Source organism: Astatotilapia calliptera, chromosome 1 (assembly GCF_900246225.1).
Source record: "Astatotilapia calliptera chromosome 1, fAstCal1.2, whole genome shotgun sequence".
In the NCBI taxonomy this organism is placed as follows: domain Eukaryota; kingdom Metazoa; phylum Chordata; class Actinopteri; order Cichliformes; family Cichlidae; genus Astatotilapia; species Astatotilapia calliptera.
In genome coordinates, this window is record NC_039302.1 from 19,241,560 (window position 1) to 19,268,329 (window position 26,770).

General features: G+C 39.1%; 2 protein-coding genes across 8 annotated transcripts in view; both read right to left on the reverse strand.

Moving 5' to 3' along the window:
* Nucleotides 1-17,792, reverse strand: part of tead1b (TEA domain family member 1b) — a 52,712-nt gene extending 34,920 nt beyond the window's left edge. For 3 of the 7 annotated variants that reach the window (XM_026167942.1, XM_026167952.1, XM_026167935.1), the window contains exons 1-3: nucleotides 17,484-17,790; nucleotides 16,871-17,003; nucleotides 14-266 (exon numbers count right to left, since the gene is read on the reverse strand). In XM_026167942.1, the coding sequence (XP_026023727.1) occupies nucleotides 14-170 (157 nt within the window). In that variant the 5' untranslated portion in view covers nucleotides 171-266; nucleotides 16,871-17,003; nucleotides 17,484-17,790. Of the gene's footprint in view, nucleotides 1-13; nucleotides 267-16,870; nucleotides 17,004-17,483 lie in introns of all 7 variants that reach the window. The other 4 variants (XM_026167927.1, XM_026167918.1, XM_026167969.1 and 1 more) reach the window with 2 other exon arrangements.
* A 1,942-nt stretch (nucleotides 17,793-19,734) lies between these two features.
* Nucleotides 19,735-26,770, reverse strand: part of mical2a (microtubule associated monooxygenase, calponin and LIM domain containing 2a) — a 59,320-nt gene continuing 52,284 nt past the window's right edge. Inside the window, exon 24 of the mRNA XM_026168053.1 lies at nucleotides 19,735-22,750. The gene's annotated coding sequence lies outside the window, so the exon portion shown is untranslated. The remainder of the gene's footprint in view (nucleotides 22,751-26,770) is intronic.

Genomic DNA, 26,770 nt, shown 5'->3' on the forward strand with positions numbered 1-26,770 from the left:
AACTTTTACTCACCATACATCTTTCCCTCATCAGAGAGGATGATTTTCCTGCGCCCACAAGGAGGATAGATGGCCAGGGCCTCCTGGAAGCTCTGTTCAATGTCAGGGCTCCACACCCCCTCTGCATCATTGTCCACAGGCTTGTCTGCCGAGTCGCTCATCCTCTCCATGTCCTCGGCAGGGCTCTCGCTGCCGCTCCAGCTGCTGGGATCAATTGTGGCGGTTGAGCTCTCCAAGCTGAAGCTTGGAGCAGACTAGGGAGAGACCTGGAATTCCCAAAAAAAAACAAAACCCGCAGATCATGACTACTGCAACAGAAAAGCAGAGAACCATCTTCAAAAACAGAATGCTTACAGTTAGTAAAGAGCACAATATGGAGTGGAAGCAGCTAAAGAAGCTTGGACATCACCAAGAAAGTTGTTGAATTGATTTACAACGGATGTTATGGGTTTAAACAGCTGAAGATTTTCTCTCATGGACGTCTTGCTAATTAAATGGCAATGCACAGTGTAAAGGTCTGGGAAATGTATTTTTTCCCCCTTTATTCAGCACCTGTGCAACTGCTCTTAGCTCTATATATTCCTATGAGCTGTAACAAGTACAAAGTCAATGCTGTCAGCAAAGTTGCTAGTTTGATTCCTCTAGGGAAAAAGCATCGACATGCCTCATTACCACCGGCGCTGAGCTAAAGCGCCCAGTCTCAAAGTCTTTAGTGGACAACAGGAAGACTGTGGTTGTAGCTGGCAGCTTGAAGGTGTAAATGTGTATACCAGTGACTGTGAAGAGAAACATTTATATGAAAACAATAATAAATGAAAGACAAAGAAAAAAAACAAAACATTGTGACTACTAATCCGTAGCGCTAACATCTCCAGTCAGCCGCAGCAACTATGGTGGCATAAGGGAATCAGACATTTGAGCAACACATAGGAGCTGGAGCCAAGCTGCTCACACAGCTGGAGAAAGTCTCATCTCACCAGTGGCTACTGACAAGACCAACAAGCTCCTGGTGAACATGCAGCTAATAAAGAGGCGCCTGTCATTGTGCCAAGACAGCAATATCAAGTAACGTGAAACCTGTAACACAAACTATTCTATATACTATATACACATTACAACATTTATGAATGTTCTGACTGGTATTTTAAAGCGTAATAAGATCCAGCACTGTGGTCAGTATGAAACGTTTTGCCTTCTTCTGAAAACATTCAGTGACATCAAGAGCCAGCGTCTGATCAAGGACTCCAAGGGGCATTTGATGAGGTGGTTAAATAACCTAAAGAAATATCAGAATTCAAATACCCATTTGTTCTGTATTGAGCGTGGGCAGTCAGTCTACAGGTTCCTCGCAGATCATTCATTATGTAAAGGATGAATTTATACTTGGTATGTATAAGAAAGTATGATGTTTAACAAGCTAATAAAGAGCAAGAACACAAAACTGTAAATGTAGACTTTAAAAGGGAACAAAGACAGACCTTAACCTTAATGCTAACCTTAGGCAATTTAAAAGTCTTTTTTTTTTTTTATTAAACGTTTTTCCCAAGTTTTAACAATCAGAATGGAGACAAATAATAATCCTGAAACACATTTAAAAAACTAGTCCATTTGGCCTTTCTCCAAAACATAGAGTTAGGGTATGGTTATCATCTTAAAACATTAGAAGACTGCTAATGTCCTCTTAGAATTTAGTATTTTCCAAATGTGCTAAATCATTGACAGCATCACAGCTAGGAAGTCAAACACAGCTCAGGCAAACAGGTTAGACAGTATGCATGGAAGAAGAAGACATCCTAAAAGGCAAGCTATATAGCAAATTCCTTGAAAGATATACTTTTCAGATAACAAATAGTTAAACGACTGATGAGTTTGTATAGGTCTCGTATGACGGATAGGTGACGAGGAATGACCCTGATAGGCTGCATAAACCAGACTTACTTCAGCCTTTTGTATCCAGATCAATGCAGTCGTCTACACTGTGCTTCTGCTTCAGTCAGCCTGTGTAAAGTGCTTCTTTTAGACTTCACTAAAACATACTAATTCGATAACTGGATATTGGGCTATGGGCTCAATAAAGCAATACAGTACTGTGAATCATAAATCCAGTGTTTATACTCATTGAGTAAAAAGTGTGTCATCCCTACACATCTGTTGTAAAAGTAAGCAAATTCGGCAGTGAGCAATTTTCTTTCTTCTTCATGCCTCAAAGAACACTTTGAAAAATCTCAGTGTATGCTTAATTCACAATCAAAAGTAATTTCACATTTGACATTATATGCTAAAAACTGACTGAGGTTTCTCATGGCCCTAATCCCTCCACACTTTCCAGACAACTGCTTCCTCCCTGAGCAAGATCCTATTCAAGCAGCACAAGCTGTCAGGAAGTGGGAATAGTAGCATATGTTTCTTCCAGCATGTCAGTTCATGAGGGGGAAAGGGGGGATGGGAGCAAGCTGTTGGGGAAAAAAACTCCCAGAGAGCAGAGGGAGAGAGAGCTTTTACTGAATTCCGTTTTTGTGTGCTGACTGCTGACGCTGCAGAACCAACTCACAAACTGATGAGGGAGGGGAAACGTTCCCATTTCAACCACTAAAGGGCTGAACCTCTTTCTGGATGTGCTCCTCTTAACCCAACCAAGTGATTATCTGTGCTCATAATCGAATCCAGCTTACATTTTTATGGCAAAATATCTTTCTGAAGAAAAACGCTCGCCCGTGTCCTCGTGAAGCTTAAGCAGCAAGCGCCCAGTCTCCTCATATCTAGTCTAATGAAACATTCTTTCCAGATTTGTAAAAGCACAACTGCAACAAATCGAATCCAAGTAAAAATAAATATACCTCAACTTTAAAATCTAATCCTCTTTCATCAATAAGCTGACATGGATGTTTTGTGTCTTCTGTTATGTTTTGTAGGAACACTGGTTCTCTGTTGTGGTATGCTATGGTTGGTAAAGTGATACTTTAATCAGTCTTTAGAGACAGTGTGGTTTTCTCCATCATGCTTCCCATCCTGTGCATGCGCCTTCCTCCAAACATTGCAAAGACCAAAAACGTTTGAAGAGCTATAATAACATTATATCAGCGATGCCTGATGGAAAATGTTGGGCTTAAAATTTATAAATATGAGCTTCATGAAAGCCTATAATGCATTTACAATGAGCACATAAGGGCTTTGTAATATCTTGTAACATCTGTCATCGTCAACATGGGAATTAAAAAAAGAAATATGCATCTGGATGAGAATCTATTGAAATTCACCAAATTACTAACAACCGAGGACACATCTGGAATGGGAATAATTAAAGTTAGTGTGGTGTTTAACTGCTAGGACAGTGAGTACTGACAACATGGGTGATTTATTCTCAAACCAACTTCTGAGTCAACCAAAGCAAGTGTCTATTAAGGCTTCTGTTACCACAGTTTTGTAGTGAACAATATTTCCAATATTATACAATTTGTTTATGATATTTCAAGTAACTGCTACTCTCTATTCTTACTAATAATCTCACTTCTTGGTGCTTTCTAATACATCAATACACTCATCTTAGACACTAACGCATGAATAATTTAATTAAAATAACTTTTTTTTTACTAAGTAGCTTTATTTTCTTTACTTTTTCTATAACTCTTTTTTTTTTTTTAAATAAAAGCACCATCTGAATACATCTGACAACAAATGGGTAGAAAATCAGGCCAGCTCACAATCATTTATCAGCACTTTTCCTGTGATGTTCACAATATCAGCGAACTGAGGGAGAAGAAAACAAACACCTTAAACCTGAACATGAACTGCCTTATTAAAAGCATCAATGTGTCAGAGTTCAAACCTGTGGAAGAAGAGCCTATTCTACATTTCAATTTCAATTTCAATTTTATTTCTATAGCACATTTAAAAGTCACAGGTACAACAAAGTGCTTCACAGACGAGCCATACTTGCAGGTTTACAGCAAAAGAAAACAATTAACAACAAAGAAATACAGTTATAGGATGGTAATATTGCAACAAGCACGAACCGGGAAGAAATTAAGCTAAGTAGTTTGAAAGGCGAGCTTAAACAAATGGGTTTTTAACCGTGATTTGAAAGATTGAATAGTTTCCGACGCACGGACATCAACCGGCAGGCTGTTCCAGAGTTTTGGTGCAGCAAAAGCAAAGGCACGATCCCCCTTCGTCTTTAGTCGAGACATTGGTTGCATTAGGAGCCCCTGATTAGAGGATCTGAGTGCCCTTGGAATAAAACCATAAGTAAAATGTATATCTCCATTAACCTTTTGATTATTAAAAATTCCAGACTTAGCTCTTATTAACAGAGAAACAAAATAACAGCTGGATTCATTTGCCCCGCCCATACTTTGAGACATATTTAAATGCATTTAGAGAGGAAAACTAATTTTTTTTTTTTTTATATCTTGAAGCTGCTGAAATTGCTGAGCATGTCTCACTCTGCGGACAAGCATTAATGCTTCTTTTCTGCAGAAATTACTCCACTAACAATGTTTTTCCACAGGGCTTTTTCATAATATGAGAGCAAATGTGTCTTCTGGATGCTGATGATTAGCTGAGGGAAAACAAAGTAAGTCAAGCAGCACAAACAACACGCCGAACCTGGCAACAAAGAATAAAATGAGTTTAAACTTCAAGCCCACTCTCAAAAGAGAGGGAAGAGTGTCTAAAGGGCACACAGAGGCTCTAAAACCATCACTTTTAGCCAGAAACTATGTAGCTGAGTGTTGATCTGCATCTTCCTTCAGGTCATCCATCCAAAACTACTGGCACAGGCTGCTGGCACACAGCACTATCTAGACGGATTTACAACAACTTTAAAAGGATCTGAAAGAGAAAAAAAAACAACAACCCCAAACTGGCTTTTACCTTCTTGTCACTTTTTCCAGCGGCACGAGCAGTTTTATCTTTGTTCACCCGTTTCGAACAGAATAATCGGAGTCATTTCTTGCTCTTGCTTTTCTTGCAAATCTGTACAAATTTTTATTCCAATGCTTTCTTAAACATGCCTAGTAAACTGCAAAGCATTATTAATGCCATCACTCTTCTTAGAAACTTCCCTTAACTTGAACTTGGCGGCTGAAAATGACAGATGTATGGCGGCTAGATAAAGAGATCATTCAGGTTCGCCAATGCTAAAAATATCCATATGCACACTTACATGAACACCACATACACACACTGCATAGAAATGCTGCGAATTCTTGTACATATTGTAAATGTATTCTATATGCATGTGCACGCTGTTTGCATTTCGTCATTTCATTGTTTGAGTAATGTACTTTTTAATGACAATAAAATTGAATTTCACCTAAACTAACATATAATTTGATAAGTTAAACATTACTTGTTAACCCTCCAGCAAACAAGCTATAGTAACTATACTGATTGAGTGGGGTAATTCATGACCCCATAATATTTTATATGCTATCCATTTCACATAAAACGTCATCATAACAGTAGGGCTGAACGATATATCGCATTTGCGATAATATCGCGACATGATCAAGTGCAATTTTCTAACCGCAAAGGCTGCGATTATACTCTGGACATGTCCAAATTCATGGGCTGCATCCTCCTGAGGCCGCATTTGTAGACCGATTACGTCACAGCGACGCGCCGAAGGCTGTCCAAATTACTACCATATCCCAGAATTCATAGCGCGGCCCAGCCAAACTCCAGTTTCCAACAATGGCGGCCGCTACTAAGTTTTAAAATTACTCATACTAATCTTTCTGGGTCACAAAATAAACTTTTAAAATATTTTCAGGCGAGAAAGTAGTTGTGTAAACATCAAATATCTGCTTGGTTTATCAAGATATCCCATATTTGCAAAAGTGCTTCGACGTTTTCAGAGGCGTCTGCTACCCACCAGCTCGACAGCTAGCCGGGAGCTCAAGGGTTACTGATGCGGCCGAGAACGGCACAACTCCCGGCACATCATTTTCAGATCACCGCGGAGTTTCGCTGCTCGGGTTAAACGTAATATATAAGTCACTTAGACAACCTAAAAATGTTATTGTTGGGCTTTTTTCAGTGTTTTGTTTGTTCGTGAGTAAATCGGTTTGGCTGAGATTAAAGTTATTAGATTAGATAAAATAAAACTTTATTAATCCCCCGGGTGGGTTCCTCCTTGGTTTTCACACAGCTGACTAAACGTCAAACAGAAAACTTATTAAACAGAAGTATGAGACAGTCGAGAATTTACACCAGTGTCTGGTAGAGCTGGGCGATATGAGATTTTTTCATATCACGATATGTTTTTTTCATTTCAGGCGATAACGATATCTATCACAATATAAGCCAAATAACTTGTAAGAATTTGTAAGATTTAAATGTGCTGTTGCTCACAAGTAAAATGTGAAATAATCAGCAGCTTGTTTTTATTTAAATATTTATTTCCCATAATAAGTTCAACAGGGTAGATGTACTTAAGGAACATGAGACTTTTTCAGATAAATAAAGGCAAATATTGCAAACTACACAAAAGGCAGCCGCTAAAGCGTTTAAGTTTCAAAATAGAACAAACGAAACAGACTAAATTGTCAATTCCACTTAGAAACAAAATATTAATTCTAAAAATAAATCTTAGTTTGTTTTACAGAAGAACAGACAAAACTGACTAACTTTTGTCAATATCAAATAAACTGAGAACTAAAAGGAAATTCTCAATCTCTCCTTGTTGTATAGCTGAGCTTTTCAAACAGTTTTAACAGTTACTTTAGTCTGACAAAAGCCGAATGACGAATTAGCCCTTCCAGTCAGAGACTGAGGCTACGTCCACACGTACACGGGTATTTTTGAAAACAGAGATTTTCCGTTTTCGTTTTAAAAAATAATCCCGTCCACACATAAAGGCAGAAATGAAGGAAAACGCTGCTATGAACATGCCAAAGCAGCAGGTGGCGCTAGATTCCTAACCGTGCAGAAATGTTGGCCAATCAGAAGTCTAGAAGCCTCGGTGGGAAAAAGTAAACAAAGCTGGGGCATAGAAGCAGAACCGAGTCGTATGTGTGGAGGGACAGTAACTGTGTGTATATGTAAGCATTTAAACACTGCAGAGGGTAGAATTAACAGTAACAGTATTGTAGAAATTCATTTCACCGAAACAATAACGTGGCGCACAGTGTGACGCATGCACCAGTTTATTGTATTTCCAGACTTGCTTTCGGCACAATTTACAGTGCACGCTACTCTGTTTTTTGTCAGACTTGAAATAGCCGAAATACCTTCACACTACGGAACTTCTATGGCTCTTCCGTTCGACAATCTCTCCGGCATTGGAACCATCATCTGTTTTCTCTTCGGTCACACTCGGTTGATTTTTCTAGTCGGCACACTCATTTCCTCCATTACCCGCTGGCTGCTTCCCAAACAAACACACGTGCGGCTTGGCACTTGTGCTGTACGTAACAAGTCACGCGACGTGACGCTGCGGCTGTGATTGGTTCAGCTCTGCGCTACTTAATTTGGATTGGCTGACCTTTTTTTTTTTTTTTAAGAGGACAAGAGCGGCGAGGTCTATCGCGATAGCTTAATTTCTCTATCGAGTAAAAGTTATATCGCGATACATATCGTTATCGTTCTATCGCCCAGCTCTAGTGTCTGGTTATATTTTAGATAGCAAGAAGCAGACGGCCGAGTTTATTAAACTCCACCGAGACAGCGGTGACGCTAATCAGAACTAGACCGTCCAATTTCACGCCTTTAAACTTTAAAGGCGTGTTTGTGTGTGTGTTTATACAATTGCTATTATGTTTGCACTTTATGTGTAATGTTACTGACTGCAGAGATCAGTAAGATGTGTGTATTTTTTATTTATTAGTTTTATTTATTTAATATTATTTTTTAATTGAATGACTGTCTAGTAGTTCACAGATGTCGAAAAACTGAGTGTGGTAAAGCCACTGATTTTTTTTATGTATATTTCTGCAATCTGCACATTGTACTGACTTTCATTTTAATGTTTACACCAGGGTTCCTTGTCAGCACTTTATGCTCAGATGTTTGTAAGCTAAAAATAAACTATTGTGTATGTTCAAATATACTGTTGTGATTGAAGAAGTTAAATAAAAATGTCAGTCATCAATTCATGCATCACCTCATGTCATCATAACAGAGGTCTGTCTTCCAGGAAAGAACAGTTTAAAATTAATGTAATATAGTATTGGCCATACTATATGATGTATTGCTTGTCTTTGTTTAATAATACAGAAGACAAAGACCTTAAAAAATAATCGCATATCGCATCGCAATCGCAATATTGGGGCAAAAAATCGCAATTAGATTATTTTCCATAATCGTTCAGCCCTACATAACAGCATGTCCTTTAATGTAGCAGCTCTTCTAAAACTTTCTAAACAATAAGCAGTCAACATTTTCCATCATTTTTATCCAACAATGAATGAATCAGCCTGATTGTTTTCATGATCACTTTGGCTGTTAAAGCATCGGCCTCTTAGCCACAGGCCACAGAAACACTTGACCATGTAATGATGTAATGTTAAAAAGCATACATGTATTTCCAAGGTGATAAATGACCCCACTCAATTTTCCCCATTTATCTTGCCACATCGATGGGTCAGTTTTTGTAAAAACTATAAAAGATCATAGAAGCAGACTGAAAAATTCAGGGTAGGAAACTTTTAGAATTAAAAATATCAGAATGACCCATAAATATATGGCTGAGGTCATATATGGCCCCGAACAGTCACATGGAAGTTTATATGAAGGGTGGGTTATCTGACTGTTTTATATCACAGTGTGGAGGTAAACAGGATGCTTTTAAAATCAACTAAGCAAAAGTGTTATTGGTTGTGACATAAGGAGAGAGGTGGTCAGGAAAAGCACAACAAGTCTTTTAACTTAAAAACAAAACTGAATGAACGACAGCATGGTGACCAGCATGAAAGAAACATCAAAGCTCTGAAGATGAAATCAAAAATGAAATCAGAGTGAAAACAGGATGCATTAAGAGATTTTTGAGCTGGCTCTCTAGCCCTGAGATGAAATGACCGCATTTTTTTTCAAGCTACCACACAGATAATTAATCGTATGAGCACATACATTCAAACTAAACCTGCAGGCAGAACTGTAGTCCATAAATAAAGAAAAGATACACTTATAGGATAGGTCGTCCGTGGTCTTTAGGCCAAATCGACATGTTTGGACCCATGAGGTTTCAAACAGGTTATGTGAAGCTACATGACACTCGAATGTGACGAAACACAAATAAACCTAATGCCCTTATCACCAGTGTGCTGCCAAGATCTTTCTTTCAGTGTAAATGAATGCTTTTATAATGATTAAATGTACCATAAACTGCTGATGTGCAGTCTGACATGTTAGCAAAATTGTTTGAAAACAGTCAGTTCTGAACAAATACACCGATGTGCTGCAGCTCAAATTACCTGGCTAAACTGCATGCAAAGGACTAGATAGTTTTGCTGTGTGAAAAATGTGAATAATCTGGCAGTTGTCAATGAAGACGGTCTCTTAGTGCCTTAGAATTTGAAGACTAATTACGCCTGTCAAAAGAGGGTATGAATGTCACCCGTAGAAACACTTTTGGCTTACAGATAATTGCATACTTCTGTCTTTGCAGGGTGTACACCATAGAAATGGTCTTATTTGTGAGATGCAGGGTAAAGATGGCCTGCAATGCAATAAGTGAATGTGGTAGCTAAGCAGAGTAGTAGGTGTGACATGGAATTATGGGAAATTACACTTACTGCAAGATTACATAAACCACTCACCAAGCTGGAATTCAGCTCCTTAAATTAAGAGAACCCATTTCACCCATCAGACAGAGCAAGGTAATGAAATAGCAGATGAGAGGTCTCAAATGTAATTTTCCATGTGGAGTTCTTTTGTGCCGTTATCTCAGAGGGTGCAATAATAATTCTCTGAATGACTTTTGTGCACCCCATAATGGCCCACAGTAGCTAAGGCCACAGTGTGTAAAACTATAATTACCATGTGATTTCAAAACATTTTTAGCATGCTGTGAAGACATATTCTGGCCCCTGCGTAATTATTACAGCAATGTTAAAAATATTCCAGGCAACACGCAACTAACTATGAACATTTACAAAGACAGACGTTATTGAAATTCCACATTCAGTCATTAAAAACAAATTAATTACCTTGAAGAAGGCATGTTTGTGGAATGAAGTCTTTCACAGCAGGCCTTTGAGGACCTTGAGATACAAAACACACTAAAATAAAAACTAACCAGCTCGAAGTGAAGTGGATGCATGCACTGACTGTTCAAAGTTCTTTCAAATCAACTAAAGGGTTGCAACCCAAGTCCAAACTCTAAGCGGAAAAAAGGGAGGAATCAAAATATTTAAAGGCAACCTTACGAAATAATTAAAGAATCCGAGTGGGGTTTTCATTCAAGTTTAATTGATAAGTCTCAAAAAACATTTTTAAAAAGAATAAATAATATCAATTTCCAAAGCTTTCTTATGCTCCCTCTGTTATTGGCAAAGACCCAGTGTTTATTTCTTGCCTCTTTGAACTTCCAAGCTTAAGTGCTGTGAATCTGTCTGCTATCATCTCTCTCAAATCTGAGGTCTTCATCCCACTACCCAGCAACCATCAGGCCACTGTGGGATCAATCTTTGTTTGAGATTGATTTACAGGTTCTGTCAGAGCAGCCCTCTCTACCTGCCTCAGACTGTGAAACAGGTAAAAACAACAACATGATCTGGACAACATCAGATGCGTCGTCAGCCGAGAAAAGAGGCAACGCTAAAGGTCTTCCACTTGCACAGCAGAGGGAAAATTGACTGTAAATCTCAGAGACAAAAATCTCTCCTTCTGAGGACACATCCCTGCTCTGCCAGTAATATCAAAAACATTACATATAAACAAAAAGGAAAAAGAAAACACAATTTACCATTCAGACACGAAACGTAATGAAAGCTCAGGGGACATTTGCCTATCAAAAATTTGCAGTGCATACCAGACGGCATACACCCATGTCAGAGTGGTGTGGAGTGCGAGAGGAACACATAAAGCTCAGGAAATTAAAGCTGTAAATAAAGGTTCGTCAGATAAAGGATCTCCTGACAGTTATGAGAGCAGAGCAGGCAGAGGGCTGGCTGCTGGCTCATCCAGGACGCGTGCGGACGGGCATGAAAAAACAAATCACAGTGATGAGCATGAAGGCCACCATTTGCATTTGGCGCTGCCAATTCACACCGACTTTCATCTCTTTTCTTCTGCATCTCCAGTCTTCATTTGTCCCCTTATATACGTTTCTCCTTTTTCTCTGTTGTCATTTTTTCCTCTCCTTGACAACTCTTGTATACCACACTGGACTCCCCCTGTCAATGAAGGTGTCCAAAAAGGTATAGAAAGTGTTGACAAGCCAAGAAAAATGTAACTCAAATGTTCTGTCTTTCAATTTTACAACAGTCTTTTGTCCTGTGACGGCTGGGATGGGCGATCTCCTCGACGATACTGAATGGATGGATAGATTAACCCCATCCATACAGAGATTGTATTCAACAGGTAAACGTTTTTTTATTTGATGCTATGATTTTGCGTCAGTGGGAATTTGTCAGGTTTTCTTAACTTTCTTATTTAGCTACATCCTAAAATGTTCTTTTTAAAAAGTTACATTTTTCTTGTTCTTTACAAATGTCTAGGATTAATGCACTTAGACTAAACCATTTAGAAATCTATACTTCTTTCATTGCTTATTACAAGGAAAACACTACAGTAAGATGCAGTCTTCCATATTTGTACACCAGAAAACAAGAACAGGCTAGTGTGCGAAGTCAGAAAAATCTTGCAGTTGTTGCCATGCAATGTGAATACAGGCGAATCAGCGTTTTTGTGTTTTCAAATATTTAAAAGCAAGGAAAAAATTTCCAACAACTGGGATTGAACTGACGCCACCAACAATCAGCAGTGGAGGACAATTTCACTGACGGTGTTCGAGGGCAAATGGAGCTGTTTGGTTTAGCTTCACTTTCAAACAGTAGTAGGAAAAAAAAGGCGAGAGCTTGGAGAAAAGTGAGTCAAAACAGAGGACTTTACAGTAAGATATGAATATATATCCCTGTAATTTGATTCCAGCTATTGGTTGTACTACTCAGGGGTGGGAGTTTCTAATGCAGCTGCATTTATGTGAGTATTACTTTGGTTTGGTGTGAGGGCATGAACTAAGACAGTTTGAGTTTAACCTTGTCTTTATTTATGTTTAAAAATACTGTCACTACATACTTTCTCGTGGTTTACTGAAAGCTGTATTGTTCGCTAATAAACCCGCTTCCATGTATTAATGATGTAATTACAATTAAACACCTCCTAGTTGAAAATGTCCACTATTTGGGCCAATTCAAAAGACTAAACAGACACACACACACACAAAAAGTTTGGACCGCACTGCTCTCCACTGCTTGGAATCCTGGCTCAGATTCCAAACTAATTTACCGGGTACAGCCCGCATATTAATGTTGGGAGCTTGCCTTCCAATCTACGTGTGCCTTCTCTGAATCCAGGGCACCTCGAGGGCAGAAAAAGCCTGGCTGATCTGTGTCAGTCACGACACTACTACAGCGACCATCGAGGAAAGGTCTTGTGAGAATTTATTACAAGAGGTACCTGGGGAGTATGAACAAAATAACCCACATTTGAATACATGCCACAAATTATACACAGTTTCAGTAAATGAAGTGACAGTGCGCCTTTGTTCCATGGATTTCCTTCAACTAGCGGAGAAGCCGAACACCACTGCCACTACTATGGTCGGCACTGAGAAAGGAAGTTGTTGAAGCCGAGATTTCCTGCTTTCATTGCGGTTAAGAGCAAAAAATGTTTATAGTGGTTTCAGAAACTGACTCATGAAATGATTCAGAGTACATATTGCTTTTTGTCTGTGTTTTACCATGAAGCAGAGCTCATTTGTCTTTTTTTTCCCCCTGCTTTCATATAAGAACTCCAGACAAAGTCCAAGTGTCTAAGAAACACATCAATAACGAGCGGTTATGACACCGTGAATTCTAAATGCCTTTTTCCAGAACTAATAATTGAGATTGCCATATGGTAAGCATTATAAGACTGCAATATTAAAGTGGTACGACTTCAAAGGGTGAGAGAAGCTCAATCATTTGGTGCTTTATTTAAAACTACAAAGCCTGAGACTTGCCTTGTTCTTTTTGAATGAACAGACATCTGCTACTACTCCGGCAAAATGTAAGTAAACTTAAACACAGCCTTCCATAAGTAAGGAACGGGGGGGACTGTGTTGCACTAAGGTGGTTGACAGGGCCAAAGTGCGTTCGGTAGCTGGCAGTCATTTTATGGCTGCAGTACTGAAGCAGATTTACTTAGATGACGTCAGTGGCTTTGAGCCAGCTTTTCCTTTTTGGTGGCACTCTCCGCTGGCCTCAGTGGGCCCTGCTCAAACTGCTGAGCAGCAGCGCATACTCTAAAATTCCCTTTCTAGACCAGGGTTTACCTCAGGGCACACACAGTCTGGAAGCCTGCAGGAGTATCCTCTTTTTAAAGGGTGTTTTGACCATGGAAAACGCTGATGTTTTGATGCGATTCAACTCCTGCCACACATCACATCTAATTACACAATTAATATCTCCGTGTCTAGATTCAATTACAGATCAGAGATCTTTTTCAAGCCTAGAATTTTCATAACAAAAAAAATAATAATAATAGTGTGTATTAGCATTTCAATTAAAAATACGGGACACATAATGTGATCGCATTCCCATGAGCATCTGCACAGCCACAAATAGAAAGCATGCCTCGTTGCACTGTTGTTTCTACATGTATCCCTTTTTCATCTGTACTTTATACAAATGGAAAAACAAACATACAAAAAAAAACGAAAAAGAAAAAAAAAAAAAACACCCAAGCATGAACGAGAGCATGTAAAAGACAAAATTTACGTCTATGGATAATCTTTTTTTTTTTTCCTTTGGATTTGCAAAACATGACCCTTTATCTCAACAACACACACACACACACACACACACACACACACACTAGTAAACAACAACTGCTGGAAGCCATAGTCTATTTTTTTGCGAAAAATAACACAAAAAAAAAAACGCTGATCGTTATTACACTGTGTCAATGCCACTGAGGTACCAAATAACTATCACCATGAATTCAGGTTGGGACTACGTGACTACATGTGGGAGTGCCGAAACAGTGAACTGGTTCCAAACTGTCCATCCTTCAGAATCCCCCAGCCTTCAAGCTTATCAATTCCAAAGCCTTTTCTTTATCAAAATAAGCCATTGCAAAATGCCGACATCAAACTTGCGGCCATGGCGCTTTTTCCCCACATGACTCGCATGCAAGCTCTCTCTCTCTCTCTCTCTCTCTCTCTTTTTGTAAATCTTTTTCTAAACTGCATCGATACAATCTTCCACCTCTATCCGTGATCATTTGTAACCTAATGTATGATTATGGCTCTGTTTGCATTAGGACTCTAATAAAAGCTATTTATAAATCAGATGGCATCCAAGGAAGCTAAAAACATTGATGCTCTGTGGCACAGAGTACACAGGAACTTCTCTCCAGCAGTCAATTAGCAGTGACTGTATCGCTTAATGTGCTATTAATCCAAACAGTCAGGAAGCATTTGAGATTATTCTCAAACTGAACTGATTATTGTAGTATCAGTGAGTAAAGGCAGACCCGGTGCTTCTTCTTTAGCGAAGAGGGCCTTTCTGTTCTGCATCACTCTCGTAACCTCGCAGGCTGGATCACCACAGGTAACTGCAGTTATAGCTGAAGTACAAGTGTCATGAGTAATTACGGTCATATTCCGTCACTATCAAGGCTTCATGGGAGACTGTGTATATGCATGACACCAGGCTCAGCTAGACCATTCATCAGCGACAGGGAAAATTTAATTTTTGAATTCATATATACGTCATAGTTTCTTGTAGACTGATGATGTGACAAGTGCTCAGCCAAAATTCAGCTCTCTGAAGGTCAACAGAAGAAAAGAAGAGTCTCACTTTGCTCCAGAAGTAACCCTGTCCACTGTGCTTGACAAAAGCACATTATTCTGTCCTCACTTCACAGCAAATAGACCACACTCTCTTCAGTCCAGTCCTACCCTCTGACCTCAATAAGGCAGCGGAGAGCAACAAAGACAATATAGCCAAACAACACTACTCTCAATAGGATAATTATCTGCATCTGCTTAAATTTCACCTTAATATGAGCCACACAATCCTTACATGCTTCCTGGGCTAATTCCAAATGTTTAAAAAGTATAGACTGATGCTGATGCACTGAAAAACCTGGCTGTGTGCTGCAGTCTAGCGATCAACAGGTACTGCTTTCTCAGCACTGTGGTGGTTCAAAGCAAAAAGGGAGTTTAAAACCTGCCAGTTTCATATGTAAAGCTTCATTGGGTCAAACAAAGACAACATCCTATTCTTGCACAAATGTTATGCAGGCTTCCGTCCAACAGGTCCACTGGTTGCATAAGCTGAAAACAAAGCATCTTTTTCAATCCCAGATTTTTTTTCTTCCAAGCAAGCAGATTTATACTGTGACGTGTGTGTGTGTGTGTGTGTGTGTGTGTGTGTGTGTGTGTGTGTGTGTGTGTGTGTGTGTTACACCTCACTGCATTTAAACTGTTTCCATTAAATTATAGCAGCCCTTTTAGATTAATTTAATAAATAACAGTCTCTTTTTCCCGTGTGTTTTCGGCCCTTTTTTTGCAAAAAGTTACACCGAGTTTGCTGTGAGAAAATGCTTGTTTTACATTGCGAAAAGCAGAGTGCATGTGCGCTTGTTATAACCAGCTGCTTTCACATTAAATAGTGGAAAAGGTGGAAAGAGGTGGGAGGCTGTAAGTGCTTCAGCCAGAAACTTGTAGTAGCAGTAGTAGCAGTAGTGATGGAAAGTGGATTTTGTTCAACAAGCTATTTTTAAAGCTTTGGCAGGTTTTTTTTCACCCATTTTCTCAGTTGTCGCCTCTCCTGCAAAGCTTACAATAATACAAATCAGCTACTTTGACAAAATTAGCTTTTTCAGGAGGCAATTGCTTCGTTATTTTCCTAAAGCTGATCATAAAATACTACTGAAGCCAAGTGATGTCAAGAGAAGTGAGACACAAAAAGGGCTGGAGATCTCACGAGAGAATAAATTAGAAATTTCTGCAAAATTATTACAGTAGAAGCACCTTCACTGACTTGTGTCAACACTATCAGAGTTGTGTCAACTGTGGTCTGAGGACCAGTTTGTCCTCAGACCACCAAATGCTGAGTAGACAACAAAGTGGAAACAAATCAAAGTATTTTAGTGCAACTTGAACCTAAGATAATGAAAGCTTTGATCTAATTCTCATCGCTTTCTCTGTATAAGGGCCGTGTTCCCATCCAGGGAAGTCCAGAAAAAGTTAAGTGGATGAAATCATTGTAAGGAGTAAAACTCCTCCAGCTGGCCTGCAGTTTTAGCTGAGCAGGCATTTCCCAAATTAAAGGAAGGGAAGGGACAACAATAAAGGAAACCCCATAAATGTACACAAACTCCAGCTGCTAATTCAAGATCCTTTTTAAAGACAATTTTCATTATTAAAAGCGACCTTTTAAGGCTATTTTAAACCACAGTAAAGCGCTCAAGTGACCAAAAAACTACATATTATTACAGATTTTTTTCAGCTTGGTAGTTTTGGAGGCATAGGTTGGCCCTGGGGCTCTCCAGAGGAGCTTTAATGAAGCCCTCAAAATGAAACAATAAAAGGAGTTTGGGTTAATCTTTCCCCTCCGGTTCAGCAATCGGTTTCCTCGGATAAAGTGACAACATGGAGAGCACCACACCAACAAACCTTTGAAAATAAAAAAATAACATAAAAATAAAAAATACTTACACAAAACTTAGATGACGATTCGAAAAAGCACCGTCAAACGCGTTGAAGCAACAAGTCTCGCCACAGTGTTTTCTTCTTCGAGGTGGTCCGAAAATGCTCCGGTGAAATCTCCAACAACTCCCGGCTGAGCCAACTACGGAGAGGAAAACAGCAACGTTTTCAACCGTCATCTTGTCCAAAAACTGTTATTCGTGCAGTGTGTTTTTAGTTCATCCCGAATCCCACTGCGAGTTTCTGACAATCTGACACGGGGGCAAACGGCTTCCGAGGCTTTTATAGGGGCGTATGACCAGGCTTCTTTTCAAAAAATGTGAAAAATGTCAAAGATTTTCGCTGCTGTGTCAAAGCCATAGGCTACAACAGTGAGTGTTCAAAGTGAGCACCCTGTTGCAACAGCGGCCATCTATCTCCGCGAAGGAAACAGACGACCTAACGTTACTTCACGCTGTGGGATAAATATTAAACAACTAAATAAAGCCAACATTTTTAATACACTGTGCAGCATTTCCAAAAAAAGAGAAAGAAATACGTAAACTAACCCACCCCCCTCCTCCCCAAATGAACTGAAGTCTACAACCCACTTTGAATGCCTGTAACTACCATTGAAACTTACCTCGTAATTGATATCTCATATAAAATTGCCCCTTTCTTTTGGTAATGTAATGTTACTGGGTATTTTGAATACTATGTCAAGTTATTCTGATGTTTCTGGGCCAGCCAGGAAGGTGTAGGTGAATCGCTTCGCGCACTGACAGAGATGCGAAGAATGCTCGGAATGAGAAGAGGAATGAAATGAACGCAGGGAGCGAGTTTGCGCCGGGGCGGAGCGAGAGGTGGCGTCATCCCGAGCCCAGCAGCCAGCCTGGGCAGCAGGCAGCAGCAGCGGGGACAGGGAGGGCACTGAACATCCCAGCAGAGGGGAGCTGACGCCTTCAGGGACGCGAGGAAAATCCGATTTCACAGTTTCGCAACCCACTGGTCACACAGTTTCAGACCTCAGGCATGTCATGCTTAAGCCTAAATGATTTTCAACAGGTAATCTTAAAAGGCAAAAATGGTTTGCGGCTGTATAGTCTTTACAGTGCTGTGCAAAAGTCTTGAGCCACCTGTCATTTCTTCATTTCTCCCAAGGAGCCAGACTTTCTTGTAATTTTTAATGTGGTATTGCGCAATAACTCTTCAGGCTTTCTGGAGGTTTTGTGCAGTCTTTCTTTGGGATTTTCAGTTTCAGTCTAGTAGTTGTACCTGGCCATTTTCAGAGGAATGTTTATTTGTAAGCCACCTAATACAATTTCATACTCGAATAGTAAATCATTCGAGTATGAAAAAGGCGACTAATTCAAGGGAGATTCAGGGTTGTGTCTACACATAACAGACAGCTTAGAAATAGAAAAATAAATCCAGCAAAGACCTGACACAAGACCCAAGAGATACATCTTGCCCTTTAGTTTTCCAAAGCCTCATCAAGAAGGTCTCAATCGAAGTGTGGCTGTCAAGAAGCCAATTTCTGAGGAAGAGAAATGAGGAGAAAAGGCTGAGGTATGCCAAATTACACAAGAACTGGCCCGAAAGTCAGGGGCCACAGGCCTCATGGAGTGATGAATCCACATTTGAAATGTTTGGTTCAAATCTGAGGAAGTCAGAAGAGAGGTATACAAGTGAGTGGCTATACAGCCATCTGTAACACACAGCAGAGGAGAATGTCCTTCAAGGAGATTGGAGAACTATGACTGACGACTACTTAAAGAAATTACAAGAACGCTTGCCTAAGAGGGTTCATGCTGTGTTGAAGATAAAGGTGGTCATACCAAATATTTACTTTCAAGTAAACAGTACAAACTCTTTTCTTGACCTACATATTTCCATGTGTGTTTCCATACATATGTTAATAAAAGGCAGTAAAAGGCTAGCAACACATAAAGAAACGAGGGATTTCACTATCTAATCTGTTTCTGTGATATTGTGACATATCATACACAGAACCAAAACAAAAAGTTAAAGTCAGCTTTATTGTTATTTCTGCCATATGTACAGGACATATACAGAAAAACATTGTTCACCCGGCCCATGGTATGCAAACAAAGACAAGCATTAACAATAAATAAAAGAAAGAAAAAAATTATCTATACAAGAATTATGTATATTGCCGCAGTCTGTGTACATTACAGTGCCTTTCAGTGAAACAGTAGACAGTGAAAGGATTCAGTGGTTTAGTTATAATGCAGGGGACATTCAGCTGCCACTGACACAGACACTGCAAACAATTAGAAAGCTGTTCTGTGTGGATACATTTATCCTTTAATAAAGAAAATCTTTCCTGATGGGGTATCATCTCTTTTCCATCTAGGCCCCACAATGGGTCACTGTCAGCTGCGGATCTAGAAAATTTTACGTGTGTGTGTTTGGGGGGGGGGGGGGGGGGGGGCTGAGGCAAGAGGGCCCACATGTAGATCCACCCCTCGTCACTGTATAATTTAAGCTTGAAATTTATACAATTGCTCCCACACCTTAATTTGACTCTTCATATAGATTTTTTATTAATTTATCAAACACCTGTGTTGGAAATGTGATCAATGATATCAACAAATTTATTTCAAATATAAACAGTCAGTGCAAAATGCCTAATAACACACGTGGAAATTACCACTGACACTTTCCGACATGCAATGATTGACAATTCAGCATCAACCATGTGGTGTGTCTGTTCAACAGCAATATAGAAACATGGGGCGGGAGGTATATATTATTACCCAGAATGAAAATCCTAGTGCTTTTGGATCATGGTGGAAAAATAAGTAGATGAATAAAAATGCAATATAAGGAAACATGTTAAATAAACTGCAATTTCATATAATAAAATATAAAATTCTTATATGCACTTGCACGTAGTACCTTTATGTGGCTGTTTTAAATAGTAACACACCACTGCTGCGTCTCCCTTAGATTTCCATGATTCTCTCAAGCACCATTTCTGCAATATTAGAAAATAACTACAACAGAGCCACCGCTGTGTGACAAATAGTGGGCATTTACCTTTACCTAAATGCTTTTCTAACAAGGGACATTTATGGTTGCTACACAGACACCACTGTTTTATGTCGTTCCAGCTCACATACAGTATATAGTGATCCTTGATCCTTGATACAACACTTAGACGTTATTGCCTGCCTCCAAATCAGCCATTGCTAATTCTTTGAAATGCATTTTTTTGTTTATTTCCCCCTCCCTTAATATCCTGTCTCTTGGATTATTGGACATTGTTACACCTTTATGTTATCTGTACTGTTTAAGAGGAGCTATTCAGAGGTTATTAACACCATTCACAGTATAATACAACCTAAAAACATTAGACTTATTTTCAGACAACAGCTGTTATCAATATACAAATCCAGTGTGTTTGCTACAAACCACCACTTCAGCTAAGATTTATGCATTTCAAGACATGTTGTATGCTCAAACTATAGGCACATTTTTTGAAGGTGGAGTCGGCCAGATTTACAAGCGACTGCAAACAGTTATAGATAGAAAACAAGGTGAGAGACACCAGCACAGACATGTCTGAACAAGTCATCCATTAGGAGCTAGTGTTCTGACACCAGTCCTTCAAAAGAAAGGGATCTATGAAGATGAATGACTGCTGCTCTGAGGACATCCATCAACACCTTTTAACATCTGTCTGTGCACGTTTAGCAGAGAGAGAGATACAGTGAGGTGAATGATTTGAAAGGGGGCTTTATACCTTGTCATTTTTCTATGCTTTTTTTTTTCGTTTTACAGCTGGCCTTTGTATTTCATAATCTGTTGCACTTCACGCATCACACTTGGAATAGCTTAGCTTTAGCCACATTCAAAGCAGTTGATATTAAATCAGCCACAACAAGGACCTCTGGAAATTATGAATCATCAAAAGACAGGCGTGTCTAAGAAGTGGCTAGTCAAATTTTTAAAAAAACAGCAGCACGTAACTTCAGGAGCTCATAAGATACAGCTGGTATTGTTCAGAAGCAGCATTTTAAACATGACCCCAAAGGAATATATGAATTCCTGAGGTTTTCACCTCTGTATTTACAGTACAGTTGTACAATTCTTTCATTGACATGTGATGTGAAGGTGAAAAAAACAAAACAATGTTTGTTTACTCCAAAGCACTAGTTCATTCACAAGTCCCACCAAATTATTTATGCACCACACTGCCAGAGGTTGTGTAACAGGGTGTGGCCTCGTGAGCGTGCCATACAGGTGGCAAATAAGACAAGGCAGATAAACGTGTCAACAGGTGATGAAAGAGTTAAGTAACATGTTCAATTTATGTTTCACTTAGAGATGGCTGTGCAAAGTCCTTGCCAGTGTAAATACACAAAACACATTTGTCAGCTTTAACTCTTTAAGAGCAAAACTGTTGTGTCCCATTTGTTATCTTTTTTATACGCCAAGATCCTTTGTAGAATTCTATAATCTACTGTATTTAGTATGGATTTTTAAATTTTAAAAAGTGTTTTGATAATAAATACATCCAACAAAAGTAAGATGTATTCCCTCTTTCCTTTTTTGTGTCCCAATTCAGAGGTCATATCTGACAGCTGTATGGCTCAAATAACCTTTTACTCTTTGGACTCTGTTGAGCTCCTCACAACAGGACCTATGGATTTATACAGGACCCTCTTTACTTTTGTTTTTGTTATAGCACATATTTTCAAACAGCCAGGTTAACAGGGGGCATTTTTATTCCCAAATAGGAACAGAAATGGGTTAATGGGACTCATGGGTGTCATGAACATGCTTGCATTCAGGACTGCATTAAGACTGTAAAAACAAACACTTTCTGTCTGTACAACATGCCTCTGTTTTCAGGCCTTTCTGTACTGATTTGATTGCCAGTGAAGAGCAGTGTTCCTTACTATAAATAACTAATGAGCATCATGGATCCAACACCAGATCATGAATTAGCCTGGTGCTTTCTTTAGAAGTGATGGCTTGCAGGATGTGTCTCTTCGTGTTTTTCCATTTGTAGTGATTACACTGTTGATCATTTAAATAATTAATTAATCCTCAGTAATGTTAAGATGCTGCCTCCAAATGTGCACAATGTCTGCGTGTAGCATATGTGTCATTGTTAACGTGTAGGCCGCAACAAAGGACAGAGTCACGCCACTAATTGAATAGGGATTACTAAGGGTTTATTATGATGATCATGATGTGTGTAAGTCCGTGTCAGTGGTGTAAAGCGGTGCATGGATGAGTTGGCAAATATGTGGCATATGATAGTTGTGCAAAAACCAAACCAAGATAATAACTAGTGCTGTGTGGTTCTGTAAATGTTGGCACTGATCTTATACCAAGTAAAGACAGGTCCAGTATTACCATACCAATAGTGGAAAAATAAATCTTTAGGCTTTTCATGTATTTTAAACTGGATTTTGTTGTGTTTTTGTAGACTTGGAATCTAAACATGTCTGTCTCTAAAGCACAGTGGGTCACCTTCTGATATTTAAATGTGCTGAAGGCTGTAAATAAAATAGATGTTACAGTCATCACAAAAACATTCATGTTTTTCATAGTGCATATTGGAGGTATATTTTTTTCATTTAACACAGTTTGGTGGGCTGCATCCTCAAGTTCAAGGCTACAAACAAAGTATCCTATTGCGCTAGTATTGATCATGCATTGGTATCGGTACTATACGATATTTTGATCAGTCTGTCTCTAATAATAACCTCAAATGAAACCATGACCATGACCAAATGGGGGTGCTGTGGCATTGAGGTGGTGCAGAAATGGTCACAGGAAAAAGGCCTCAGAAGGTGTGGTTGAAATAGAAATGCAGAACACTTGCCTGGTGTCCTGCATTTCCAAAAGTCTCTTGCATCATACAGGACACTCCTGAAAAACAAAGCACACACACACTAAACCCCACAAAAAGCCTGGGGCGGTAACAGTTATGCATTGCTTCAACTGAACACAAGAATTAGGTTTGTATTATGCTTTTGTATTATGCTTTATTATGAAATTTCAGGTGCATGACGTGGGCTGCAGTGATGTAAAATCTGTAATCTTCGTTTTTAATCTTCTTACATTTTTATCAATGTAAATAAAAGCATAACACAGCCTAAAGTCGTGTTGTGTTTCTGTGCATACAAAAGTCTCTCTCCTATGCCTCTGCTCTCACTCTCAGCATTCACGCCACTTTAAGTTGAAATACTTCGGTCAGAGGACTCTTATTCGTAAGCCAATTTGGGAGCTTGGGGACACCGTAGATAATAACTTCTTAATCATTAAACGCATGCTTCAGAGAACACCAATCAAGTGCTCTGACCCAGTGAAGCTGCAGTTTTCTCTACTGCAGCCTTCATTCTTGTCTCCTGGCTTGATAAGGTTGGTCTGTGCTGTGGCATTGCTTTGATTTGAGCCTGCTCCCTCTAAGGGAGGCCATGGTGCAATAGAATGAGCCTGCTTTAGTTTATTTTACTCCATATCTGTCCTGCTGCTGCCAGTGACTGGCCTGGTCTGGTTCAGCTTGGCCTGCAACCTCTTCTAATCAGATAGCCGAGTAAGGCCAGGTGCTTTCCTGCCTCTCTGCTTTGACTGCTCAGCCAGCCCTACTGATTCACTTTATCCAGAGATAAGAGAAGGACTAGAAAGGGCCACTTACTGGTTAACTGAAAAGTTGCGGGGGAGCTACCATCTCCACCAACAAAGTCTCTGAATATTATGCTGCATTTGTGTTTCACTGCCTGCATTTGCTTTTATACATACTTTATACATCTATGTGAAAGAGTACGCACAACCAGAGGCATCTATGGCAAACATTCAGTCCTCTATTTACTGTATGATGTACCATACTTCATAGCCCTGTTTCAAAGTTCCTCTCTTTAGGTCTATTTGTCACTACTTTTATACAGTTAAAATGTTCTAGTTGTGATTTGTATCGCTTTATAATTTTTTTTCTACTATTTATATTACTTATCAAAAACTGCACCAAATTACATTAAGTGAAATAAAATTGAAGCATTATGTGTAAGACTCGTATCTAAACAGGTTTTGCAGACATTATCTCTGGTTAGAATTTTAAGATGCCAAAAATGGAGACTAAAATAATAATTACATTTTGCAGGTTTGCAATCGCTATTTTTCTTCTTATGGCACCTTATTTGTAAATATGTAAATATGACAACACAAAATTGAGCACAGCGTAAAATACTTCCTCACTGATCTGTATGAATTTATAATAACAGATAAAAGTAAAAGCTGTAGAAAGCAAATATGTAAATATGAGTGACAAACTGAAATGAATGCAGTGATGGAGATAATTACATGACACCCCCTTTGTTCTCATTTCTTTTTTTATGTTAGGGTCTTTTCTCTTTGCCTGTGCCACTCTTGCAACCCAGATTTTACTTGTAGTACATTGCATGTATAGGGCATCTTCTTTGATGTGGACGTCATCTGCGTGGCTAACGGAATATTTAAAAAGTACTTCGAGGTGTAAAAGTAAGTATAAAAAAATATGTACATGCCAATCTTTGTGTACTTCTCTCGGGACAAAGATGCCATTATATTTCAGATGAAAGCTGCAGATTCTGTACAGAGAATTAATTTGTAAAAATCCAGATTTACACTGTCTGAACTTTACTTAATGGCCTGTACTCCACACAGTATCTCCAGTGAGATTAATTATCTTCCCTTTTGAATGAAAAGACTCAGACTTCAGCTGGTTAATTATTCCCCAGTCTGAAAGCCACAAAGCTTAGGTTACCATGGTGTTCCCCACTAGTCAAAATGAGACATCCTTTCAAACTGAAAGTTTGAATCACATGTTTACTAATCGCTTGTAAGCCAATATGTGAACATTATCTAGATGGGTGTTTTAAAGTTTCCAAGGATGTTATTCAAACTTTTTAAACGATCCATAAATATGGTGTTTTGTGTCAACAAATATTATTGTGGCTGCTATAAAAACTGAAAAATAGACAGGCAGGATGTCAGTGGCATAAATCACAAGACACTGAACTTAGAGGATGTAGTCTATTGTTTGGGTACGTTTAAGCACCACAGATTATGGTTTTTAAAAAAATCATGGTTTAGGTTGAAATATATTGAATACGCAACATCAGTCCTGTATGCTGAAAAATACAGTCAAAGGAATCCAGCAGGGCTGGACTGATAATCTGGACTACCAGGCATTTTCCCGGTTGGCTGACGCACTTCTGGGCCGATGGACCGCCCATAATAGCACTGACAGCAGCCCATTGGCTTATTTTAATTACTGAGATTTGACTGTCCAATCAAGTCTCTTAATGCAACTGGCCCCTACCCTAACTTGTAGATAGGTTTAGTGCGGAGGAAGTTGTGAAAAGGTGGAGATGAAAACCTAAGAAGCTAAAAAGGTGTCAAGTTAACCAACATGTTAGCTGCTGTTAGCCGCTGCACCATGAGCAGTAGTAGCCTACCAGCAACAACTAGTAAGGCCTCACAGTCGCAGGAGGCTCCTGCTGCTAGCACCAGCTGTAGAGAAGGGAGGAAGATGAAATTAACGTAAGAAAATAGCTGCAGGGCCGTAATTCGGAAGAGAGAATGATTCAAGGACATTCAGGTAAAATGAAAGCCATTGCTAATAGTTAAAGTGTCGCTTTTAATTGTTGTCACATGTTGCATTGCAGCTAAGAATAACCCACAACAACTGTACCAACCTGATTAAAACCTAATTCAATATCTATAATCAAACAAAAATGAAATCTGTACATAATTTCTTTCTTTGTTGTTTTTAATCATGATGGGCCGCCTGGGCAAAAATGCCAGAGCCCTAGTACCTGGTGTGCTAAAATGTATCCATGTGCACTAGTATGAGAGTAAGACTAGTCTCACAATTAAGACAAAAGAAAATACAAAAAATTAATTGCACACTGTGGTATTCCAACTTTGCACCACAAAAAAAGCAAACCCACCATCCCTTTTTAAAGAGCAGGTGTGCAACCTGTTGATTTTTCCTTTCTCTTTTGCTTGTTTTTAGCCCAGCACAGCCCCTCTTGCAGTGTGTATCATAACTAGCAGTCGAGAACTCCTGGTTTACATTTATTTAACCACAATTGTAATAAATAAGGTGTCTAGAAAGTTCCTTTGTTGTCTTTTTTCATATTATAGATACTGCTTCACTTTCGTCACCATGGTAAATATAATAGTGCATCTCGACCATGTTACAAAGATGGGACTGATACCTAAAAACATGCTATCTCTGTCATACCATCCACTGATAAATTCACAGCTTTCAACTCAAAGGTCGATTAAATACTGTTAAACTGAGCTAAATTGACATAATGGCCATAAAGCATGCTGGCAGGGTGCCATGCTTTCACAGAGTCACTTTTTGCCAATGATAATTTATTTTATTACAGGAAGATAAAATAAATGTCAGTAACAGAACCAGTTGCCCACCACTCTGGCCATTAAACAGGACTCCCTTTAATAGCTGGTAGGTCTGTGGTTGACCATCAGTAGACTTAATAAATGAAAATCACTGCATGGAGTATTATACATTTCTGCCCTGCAGACCAGTAATACAGCAGGAGTACAGGAAGTATTGGCCATTGTAGCCGGTCACATTTAACAAACATATGTCCATACGTTTTTGGACAATGAAATTTTTGCCTCTGCACTACCAAAAAGGTTTTTAAATTAAAAAAGATTTAACTGAAGTTCAGACTTTAAGGTTTAATTCAAAGTGTTGCATTAACTATTTAGGAATTAAAACTATTATTAGACATAAAAATGTCTTCAGAGACTCAAAAGGAAATATAATTATTGTTTTTAATACTTGAGACACAAATTGCCTTTGGAGTTGTGTCGGGAATGGCGCCCAGCATAAAAATCTGCCACACCAAACATGCAGAACTGCCCACTGTGGTG